This window comes from Haplochromis burtoni, unplaced genomic scaffold (genome assembly GCF_018398535.1).
Source record: "Haplochromis burtoni strain Fernald_Lab_line unplaced genomic scaffold, NCSU_Asbu1 Contig_1163, whole genome shotgun sequence".
NCBI classification, from domain to species: domain Eukaryota; kingdom Metazoa; phylum Chordata; class Actinopteri; order Cichliformes; family Cichlidae; genus Haplochromis; species Haplochromis burtoni.
Genome location: NW_024583524.1, coordinates 58,366 through 69,484, shown reverse-complemented (window position 1 = coordinate 69,484; position 11,119 = coordinate 58,366). Strand labels below are relative to the sequence as shown.

The following is an 11,119-nucleotide window of genomic DNA, read 5'->3' as shown; positions in this document are numbered from 1 at the left end:
GCATCACTGGAGTTAGAAGACTAACCTAACAGTATGCTCATGGGTAAAAGAGCAACCAACAAACAATCTAAGCAACAAAAAACAAACAGAAAAACAATTAAACTAAAACAAACAAAAAACCCCAAAACAAAACAAAATAATTTCTTTTATTTTTGGAAAGATGCAATTCACCTGTACATGGTTTAAAATATCAAATACCTGGTTTCTGTGGAGTAAGCCCTTCATCACAGGGTTTTACAGGAGCTGTGCAGGACTAAATTATTCAAACAACAAACTAATATTAGATAAGTTTACAATTTAAAAGCTTTAAAACACTATGTATAAGTTTCTTTTTTGAAATACATGTAGAATGAAAAGATTGAATGATCCTCTCCTCAGCTGACCTCCTAAAATGGGTTTTGCACACTTTCATGCATCACTTCTCCTCACAGTTTAAGTTCTGCTGTCACACATGCTCTCATACACTTTCATTGAAAACTGAGTCAGGATGGTGTTTCCTATGTTGGTGGTTCTTTTGTTAGGCTTTCTGAGTCAGGGTGAGAGATTCTCACATTTAAGACACAGACTGTTTTATATTTGATGAAATTTTCTTTGTTCTTTTTATGTTTGTGTCTAAAAAACAAACTTGTCATTTTATTCTTCATTTCAGAGTCATTTGCCAATAATTTTCTGACTCAGACTGATAAAACCAAGTCTGTCAGTCTTGGTGGGACTGTGACCATCAGTGCTACAGGAAGTTCAAACATTGGTGCTGATCTCAGTTGGTACCTTCAGAAAACTGGAGAGAGTCCCAAACTTCTTATATACGGAGCATCAAGTCTCTCTTCAGGAACTCCGTGGCAGTAGATCTGGTTCTCAGTACACTTTAACCATCAGTGGGTTTCAGTCTGAAGATGTTGGAGATTGTTACTATTTGGGCTGTCGTTGTAGTCGGATGTTTAAACAGTGATTTATAGCAGTACAAGAACCTCCTTCAGTCTGGTTAAAGGCTGCAGGTGCAGTGTGCTGGACTGTGATGAGAATAACTAATCCACTAACACAAGAATCATCAACCACAAACGCACTGAATAAAACTAAAACTAAAGAAGTATACAACTACGTTTATAATGATTCAACCTTTATATTTATCATTAAATATGAGCAAAAGTTCATGAGCACGTCTTTTTTTAAGTGTAATAACAGAAACTGATCTTTATGTATTTAGTTACCTTCATAAATGGCATTTTTTATAAAAGATATAAATGATCATAGATATAGAATAAAAGGTTAAAACATTAGTGATTTTTCATGAACTGGGATTTTATTTTGTGATGCAGACTTGTTTTTTATAGCATGATTTCAAAGTACAACATGAACAAGCAAATGAAATCTGCATGCATAACAATAGAGAGTCAAATGTTTGCAGAAAAATAGGAACAAACAAAACCTGTAGCTTCATCAAACACATCATGCAGACAGGAAGTGTTGCTGAAGCTCTACTCTTAGCAGTGGTCAGGGTCCAGGGTTTGAGTGACGGGGCTCTGTCCACTCAGACTGGCCTCACAGCTCACCTTCTCTATGACCATCAGTGGAGTTCAGGCTGAAGATGCAGCAGTTTATTACTGTAAGAGTTACCACGGCGGTGGGGTGTTCACACAGTGATTTGCAGTCGTACAAAAACCTCCCTCAGTCAGACTGCAGAGACACTGAGCTGTTACAGCAGGAACTGACTGCAGCTGCTGAAGAGGAAGAAACTCTGACACAGACCACTGAAAACAGAGCTGACAGTAATCTCACCAAGCACTAAATCCAGAATTGTGCAGATATATTTGATTTGGGGTGATTTTAGAAAGGATAAAAAAAACCCAGACCCATCCACAAAGTCGCTTTCTCATTGTGTTTCCACCTGTATTCACAGGAAGAGTTGGCAAATTACACAGAAAGATCAGATTTTTTTTTACATTTATATTCCCATTAAGTCTCTTGATGATTATAAAACAAAGTGATCTGAGTTTTTAATACTGTATGATCCCACATGTATAATGATTTGTATAATGATCAATTAGAAAATGGTAGGTACAAATACAGCGCCTCTGGAAAGTATCCACAGTACTTTACTTGTTCCATATTGTGTCACATTACATCCTTATTCCAAAATTTAACTACTGAGATTCGCTTCTTTTCCACTTGATGATCTGCTGCACCTTGCGATGTGGTAGGACTGTATCACTCACACTTTCACACACAGCTGGTTATACATGAGATCACTGACTGACATTCTCTCTCCCCTATTTTCTTTCACACCCTGGGAATTTTTTGGACTTTACCCCTTGGACATTTTTTTATTTGGGACTTTGAACAATAAGCTGTTGTGTAGAACATTCTCCACATGTGAAAAGAGTGTGAGATTTTCATTTGAATGTACAATGGATTTGTGCAATCTGTTTCTATAAGAGTTAAGGAGTCAGGTTACTAGGGTGCACCCGAGCATTGAAACCCAACGTTGAAACCGAGAATTGAAAACCAAAAGTAACATATGGCCAAGTCATTGTCTTAGCAGTTTATGTGTTTTACTTTTCTTTCATTTTTGTAAGTTTCCTTTCTGCAACTGTAAAGTGCCTTTAACCTGTGCTTGTCAACCTTATGTTTTTTTCACTAAAGTCGGCTGGTTCTTTTGAGTTACATTCTTGTCTCTGTGTCTCATTTAAACACACCCCTGTGCTCCTATAGTCGAACCTATTGGCCCATTGATATATTCTTTTCAACAATTCCCCTTACTGTCTTACATATACAACTACATTTATAGTGATTTAACCCTTATATTTATCATTAAATATGAGCAAAAGTTCATGAGCACATCTTTTTTAAGTGTAGTGACAGAAACCAATGTGTATTTATTTCCAAACTTTAATAAATTGCATTTTTTCTTTATAAAAGTTATAAATTCTTATAGATAAAGAATCAAAAGATAAAACATTAGTGATTTTTCATGAACTGGGATTTTATTTTGTTCCAGACTTTCTTTTTATAGCATGGTTTGAAAACACAATGTGAATAAACAGATGACATCTGCATGCACAACAACAGACAACAATGTTTGCAGGAAAATTAAAACAAATGAAACCTGTAGCTTCATCAAACACATATGCAAACAGGAAGTGTTGCTGAAGTTCTACTCTGAGCAGTGGTCAGGGTCCAGGGTTTGAGTGACAGGGCACTGTCCACTCAGACTGGCCTCACAGCTCACTGAGCCCGCCTTCCTCCACTGGTCTGCAGAGAGGCTCAGGGTGCTGCTCCAGCTGTAGTGGCCGTCTGTCCCCAGGACCTCCAGGCTGCTTGACACACCTGAGGATGTGCTGGTGCCCCCCACCTTCCAGCCCAGCTTCCAGTTTGAGGGGAAACCGCCGGCAGCCAAACACACCAGAGTGGCACTACTCAGTTTGTCTTCCTCTTTGGATGGAGGGAGGACAGTGAGGGTGGGCCTCACCACACCCACTGGAGGAGAGAGTGGGGAGAAGAGCAACCAAAGACATAAGAATCAAAGCAGGAAAGAAATACCTACAGTGTTTATTTGTGATATTTTTTAAAGTTTTGCATATATCCATTATGTGATTTCAATGTTAATCAAGTTATTATTTCTATAAAGTTTTACAGTAAATATCTCATCTATGTGATAATTTTCAATGTTACACTCACAGAGTTGAAACACTCATGTACAGTTGAAACTTTGTCATCTGCTTCTTTCACTTCCTTTAAACTACAAGTACAATCAATCATCCATGAACTCAAAGCTGGTCTGTGTTTACTGACACTTTTTTTTAACTTTTGGGGAAATCCATAAAATACTGATATTTTCAAAATAGAAACAATAAAGTAATAAATCCACAAACACTATATTTGACCATCAAAGCTTGAAAATAACAAAACCTGAAATATTTTAACTGGAAAATACTAAAAAGATATTAATTAAAATTTCAGAGAAACTTAAAAATGAAAAGGGAACAAAATATTTTTTGTGTGTGTTTTTTGTGGGTTTTTTTTAACATAAATTCTAACATTTGTAAAACTGAATGAGTTTCTCAGGGAAGTTATTTTGCAGACTGTGAGATCAACTTTGTTTTATAAATAATGAAAATGATCAACAACAATCACCAAACTTGATCAAATATCTTTTCAAAATTTTATAAAATGTTTTGTAATGGTAGTAAATTAAAATTTCTGGTACTTACAGTCAACGGTGAGTTTGGTTCCTCCACCAAAAGTCCACCACCCATTGTGGTACAGACCTCAGTTACGAGGTGGCGCGGTAGCATAATACTCCTGCACTACTGATCAGGACATCTGGACAACTGATAAATGAACCTTTTATTCATGTGTTGAAAACTAACCATTCACATCGCGAACACGCTGTTAGCATTTAATATGCTAAATTGTTTGTGATTGGTGATCATAAAGTGACTTTAAGTGTTTCATACTTAATTTACTATAGAGTCAGATTTGAATCATTTTAGTTCAACTGAAAAAACGAATTTTCACATCACACAATATTACACAAAGGTGTTTAAGCACAGCAAGCTAGAAAGTGTTCAAAATTTATATGTATTCTGAGATTTGTTTACTATATTGAACATACTGAGATATTTTTAGATGCTTACCAGGTATTGTATGTTGTTGGTATGGAAAATCAATAAGTAACATTTCAAACCGAAGTGCCATTTAATCGGCAGGTGTTGTTAAAAATATGGTTAAATATGTTTCCAATATATTTTTCGTTCGGTCTCTCTCCATAAATATCTGTGTAACAAGGTCTTAGTTGCTTAAAATAATTTTGCGTTCTGCTTTTTGTGCCTTCGAAGTTTCACTTCAGCTGTGTTGAAAGACAAGATAACAGAGAAATCTTGTATTTCCCATATACGAGAGGAGGCTTTGCATCATCATTGTCTATTCCTCTAGAGAACTGAGAAGGTTTATGTCCTGTGATTCATACTACTGCAGGACTCACATCTGTCAGTCAACACAGCAGAAAGCACATACCACATGACTCTCGATCACATCATCCTATTTCTTTGGACCTGCGTGGACCTGCTGCTGTATTTACATATTCACTACAGCAACAGTGTGTCCAGTAACATTGATGTGTGCTTTTTCTACTCAGTTGGATTACGCTGCTAATGAATGATTTGTTTTTGTTGCAGTGATGCGGTCAGTGCTGATGATCAACGGCGGGTAGAATAGAGTTATACATAGGCTCTCGTCACTGGCGTGACCGGTCAGACCCAGAGCCGTCAGAATGGCGTGGGTTTATGTGAGCGAAATGGTCTATCTGATAACCACTTATCTACCTGAGGACAGCCAGTGTAGAGATTGGTTGATGAGTGACGATAGTTCGTATCAGACAGATGGACAGACTCCAAAGCTCTAATAAAATATTGTGAAAACGACTCAGTCAGGAACGCCAACTCGATTTAGTGGCAGTGGAAGCAGCTCTGACTTCTCTATGACCATCAGTGGAGTTCAGGCTGAAGATGCAGCAGTTTATTATCTGTGAGAGTCAACATAACATAAACAGTGCTTGGGTGTTCACACAGTGATTTGCAGTCGTACAAAAACCTCCCTCAGTCAGACTGCAGAGACACTGAGCTGTTACAGCAGGAACTGACTGCAGAGGAAGAGACTCTGACACAGACCTCACAGTAACTTCACTGAGCAATAAACACATTCAAGGGCATTTTAACATAAGGATTTAAATAAATAAACAATTACGTTTTTAATAAAAACATAACAACTAATTTTAGTTAGGTTTCCTGACTGTAGTCACAGCAAGAGTAGTCGTTCATATGAACAAATGAAATATATTTTCTTTACCTTTGTATTCATAGCAAGTTTGTTCATCATGACATTTAAAAACAACAAAAACCAACTGCCAGTTTCAAGTTTTTTACTACTGTGTTATGTCACATCATTTTCATACAATTCCTCACCATTTTCAAGCTATTGACACTCTACCAGGAGAAATTCAAATTCAGGAGAAATCAACTGAAATCATCTAGTAGGTAGTTTTAATTGTAAATAATAAATGTAACCCATTGTGCTTGTCATTAACTAAGAACACTCCCCCTCCCCCCGACAAACAAAACCTAAGATATCATAAAGCGAATTTGTGGTTATTGCAAAAAGTTTGTGCTATGTTGACAAACATGAGTCAACCAGAGATTAAAGTGAAAATTTGAAGGAGGGGGAGCCCTAAGAGTGGGTGTTGAGGTGCAGTGTGGGGAAAATAATTACTTAGAAATAAGTCACATCATAATTTGTGTTGTGAGCTCCAGTAAATTGCCTTTGCTTGTGTGTATGTGTGTGTAGCTGTGGTCAGCTGACCTGAACAAAATGTAAGTAGAGAGCCATATGACTGATCTCCAACAATGCAGAGACTATAAATATAATATAATAGAGAACTTTGCGAGGGCACTTTTGTTGATAAATGGTGTTAGTAGTAGGATAATAAGGCAGAAAAAGAAAATAATAATATGTTAATTTCTAAACTATTACCACTCAATTACCTGTGGTAGTTTCTGTGTAATAAGCATGCAAAATACAAAGCTGCCTGTTTCTATATAATATCATATTAATAACCTATTTGAAAACATTTCCTGGTAGTTTCAGCAGGAAATAAACAGAAATAAGAAAAAAGCAGAGCTGCAAAATGCAAAACTGCTGGTTTGTATTTATTAACACATTAATAACAACGTTAATACTGTTTTATAACAAACTTACAGAATAGCAATGACTACCAGGAAACACATGTGATGTTTTCTGTGTAATAATCTGTAATTTAATACCATGGTAATGATAACTCATTAAAACAAGCACCACCCAGACTTCACAGGTGCAGGTGTTCTCACTGACCCATGCTATAATTTGAATATGCATCCAGTAATGTGAAATTTTTCAATTTTTAACAAGACTGGTCTGCACAATAGTAATAATGTTTTATCCCTGTCACACTGAATGTTTTGTCATCAAAGTAACTGCAACACACTCTGGTGGACATAATATAACAAATTGACTAAAATGAGCTTTTTGGACTTAATTGGAAGGGAACTCACCGCATCACTGGAGTTAGAAGACTAACCTAACAGTATGCTCATGGGTAAAAGAGCAACCAACAAACAATCTAAGCAACAAAAAACAAACAGAAAAACAATTAAACTAAAACAAACAAAAAACCCCAAAACAAAACAAAATAATTTCTTTTATTTTTGGAAAGATGCAATTCACCTGTACATGGTTTAAAATATCAAATACCTGGTTTCTGTGGAGTAAGCCCTTCATCACAGGGTTTTACAGGAGCTGTGCAGGACTAAATTATTCAAACAACAAACTAATATTAGATAAGTTTACAATTTAAAAGCTTTAAAACACTATGTATAAGTTTCTTTTTTGAAATACATGTAGAATGAAAAGATTGAATGATCCTCTCCTCAGCTGACCTCCTAAAATGGGTTTTGCACACTTTCATGCATCACTTCTCCTCACAGTTTAAGTTCTGCTGTCACACATGCTCTCATACACTTTCATTGAAAACTGAGTCAGGATGGTGTTTCCTATGTTGGTGGTTCTTTTGTTAGGCTTTCTGAGTCAGGGTGAGAGATTCTCACATTTAAGACACAGACTGTTTTATATTTGATGAAATTTTCTTTGTTCTTTTTATGTTTGTGTCTAAAAAACAAACTTGTCATTTTATTCTTCATTTCAGAGTCATTTGCCAATAATTTTCTGACTCAGACTGATAAAACCAAGTCTGTCAGTCTTGGTGGGACTGTGACCATCAGTGCTACAGGAAGTTCAAACATTGGTGCTGATCTCAGTTGGTACCTTCAGAAAACTGGAGAGAGTCCCAAACTTCTTATATACGGAGCATCAAGTCTCTCTTCAGGAACTCCGTGGCAGTAGATCTGGTTCTCAGTACACTTTAACCATCAGTGGGTTTCAGTCTGAAGATGTTGGAGATTGTTACTATTTGGGCTGTCGTTGTAGTCGGATGTTTAAACAGTGATTTATAGCAGTACAAGAACCTCCTTCAGTCTGGTTAAAGGCTGCAGGTGCAGTGTGCTGGACTGTGATGAGAATAACTAATCCACTAACACAAGAATCATCAACCACAAACGCACTGAATAAAACTAAAACTAAAGAAGTATACAACTACGTTTATAATGATTCAACCTTTATATTTATCATTAAATATGAGCAAAAGTTCATGAGCACGTCTTTTTTTAAGTGTAATAACAGAAACTGATCTTTTATTTATTTCAAACTTATAAATTGCATTTTTTATAAAAGTTATAAATTCTTATAGATAAAGAATCAAAAGATAAAACATTAGTGATTTTTCATGAACTGGGATTTTATTTTGTCGTGCAGACTTTTTTTTATAGCATGGTTTAAAGACACAATGAAAAACAGATGACATCTGCATGCAAACAAAGAGTCAAATGTTTGCAGAAAAATAGGAACAAACAAAACTGTAGCTTCATCAAACACATCATGCAGACAGGAAGTGTTGCTGAAGCTCTACTCTTAGCAGTGGTCAGGGTCCAGGGTTTGAGTGACGGGGCTCTGTCCACTCAGACTGGCCTCACAGCTCATTGAGCCTGCCTTCCTCCACTGGTCTGCAGAGAGGCTCAGGGTGCTGCTCTGACCACTGACACTTCTAAACCTCGAAGGTATGCATATGTGTGAACTTGGAGATACTCCATGGACATGGAGTTTCACACTAATTCACAATTTGGATTTCTTTGATGTTTTTATCACCTGTGCAAAGTTGTACTTGGCAACAGTTTGTTTCTTGCTATCAGTCTGTTTCCTTTTGACACATTTCTAAGTTTGAACATTTAGTATGTATGCACAGAGGTGTTACATGGTGAGTACACACACAGACATTACAATATAGAAGTGTGGTTTAAAGATTAAAAAAAAAAGATTAGTTGTGAATTAATTTTCCATTTTATGGAGCAGAAAACATTGCTGGATGCTAGCTAATTGGCTACATTTGGATGTCAAATATTTATAGGGGGGAAATGGACATTATGGATATGAAATAAAATGATTCTTTGTTGCTTAACCTGCAGGTTGTCAGGTCTCTGGCCCCTGGGAGAGTCAAGACCTGGACAGTTTGTCAGAGCTGGTCCAGGATATCCGTCTTTGCTCTCAGGCCCTCAACAAGCTGGACCGACAGACCTTGAAGCAGAGCTGGGACAGGACTCAGTCACACGGACACTTTCTCGACCGAAACTCCAAGTGCCTCCTCTCTGCCACCTCTACTTGAGGGTGGCAGGTGTGTTCATAATAAATAATTAATAATGAATTATTAATTTCATAATAATTCATAATAAAAGTGGTCATTTTTATAAACATTTTGTTTAATGAGGCTACACCAAAAAGAAACAAGATAAAAACAAAATAAAGTGACATGGCGTCCACCGACAGTCTGTGGATAGCTTGTGTTTTATGCATTTTTGTCTGCCTTATTTATACATGTAAAGCTCTGTATCTGTATAAAGAGTTTGTGTTAGTGTGTGAGAGGTTTTGTGTCACAATGGTCCTGTTTTGTAGGATTTGATTTAAAAAAACAAATATAATTAAAGTAACCAACGATGCTATACGTTGACATCGTTCTTTCACTGTAAGACTCAGCAGGCTATGGTGAATAATCACAGCGATTTTCAGGTCTCTGAAGAAATCTATCTAGGAGCTATGACAGTGTAAAGACACCCTGCAATTTTAAATGTGTGGCGACATTTTAATGAGGCGCGTACCAGTAGAGGGAGCCAACGCACCACGAATGGTACACAGCCACAGATGCGCTTTGTGCAATGTATTTGTGACATGCAGGAGTGTCCGCAAAGAAATGTGGATAAGTTGTAAATCCAAAGCTAAAGAGCTCATTCTTGCACTGTTTTGATCAGAACACACGTGGGAATGTTCAAGTGTTGAAAATTTGTAATTATAAAGTGAATTAGGGAAAGATATTAGATACTGCCACTGGCTAGATTTCAACCCGGGTCTCTGGCTCCCAAAGCGGTTCTCCATAATATATTTCAAGCGTTTACCACAACTGAGAGGTGAAAACTGCTGTTTCTTCGTGTTACAAAATGTTCTGTAACTCCAAAAAGAAATATACAACGAAGACGGTTCGAAGTCTTTACGAATTTCACTGTCATTTTCACTCAGTCTCCATAAACTTTGTATGTGGACATTTTTTTAACTGTGTTGCTTCGAGGCCATTTGCGAGAAAACGGCAACTCCTACAATAATGACAGTGCCATTTTGTGAAAGGCAAGAAAAATACCTACATTTTGATGTATAATTTGTGTTAATGAAGGCAAAATTGAGCGTTTGTTTCGGACATGAAGAAAGATTGAGAAAGCGACAATGCATGGTGTGTTTGGCGGTCCATAGCAACCATAACAACCAATATTGATTGAGGGAAAAGGATTTTAGACAGCGGGTAAAAAAAAAGGCAGAGAGAACCCATCCAAGCAAGCATAGCAGGTGAATTTCAGAGCCAGGGATTTTTTTTTTTTCATTCTTTTATTCAGGCACAATTTTATGGAGCCCGTTTCCGCCACTAAAAAAAAAAAAGCTTATCCATAACTCGATATTTCGAGTTCATTTTCTCGAAATTTCGGTTTATTCGATCTCGAAATTCGAGTATCGAATATAACTCGATTTCGAGTTCTTTTTCAAAATTTCATTAGCTTGCCAATCAAAATATTACGTGAATGAGGTGCTTTCTTGTTACCCGGAAGCAGTATGGAGGACCGCGCATCAAAAACGATCCCAACAAATTAAAGTATGTTTGCTGATAGTAACACCATGTGATTCAGCTAATAACACAGGGATTTCATCATTTGTGAAGCCAGGCTGAAAACACTCAGCAATCTGTGCATTCACGACTGGATGTAATACCGGTAGCTTAGCTGTAGCATTTGTAGCTGAGGGCTTCAGCTTCCGGGTAACATGGAAATGACGTCATTCACGTAGATTACTGATTGGCAGCGCTAACTCGAAATTTCGAGTTGCTTTTCTCAAAATTTTGAGTTAATATGTCGAAATTTCGAGAAAATAACTCGAAATTTCGAGA

General features: G+C 36.9%; 1 gene segment (V, D, J or C); it reads right to left on the bottom strand.

Annotated features, from left to right (window-relative positions):
* Positions 1 to 2,976: 2,976 nt before the first annotated feature.
* On the bottom strand, positions 2,977 to 5,018 carry LOC121813123. The segment is given in 3 exon segments: positions 2,977 to 3,474; positions 4,209 to 4,265; positions 4,982 to 5,018. Coding segments are annotated over 3 exon segments (417 nt in total).
* Between the last annotated feature and the right edge of the window lie 6,101 nt (positions 5,019 to 11,119).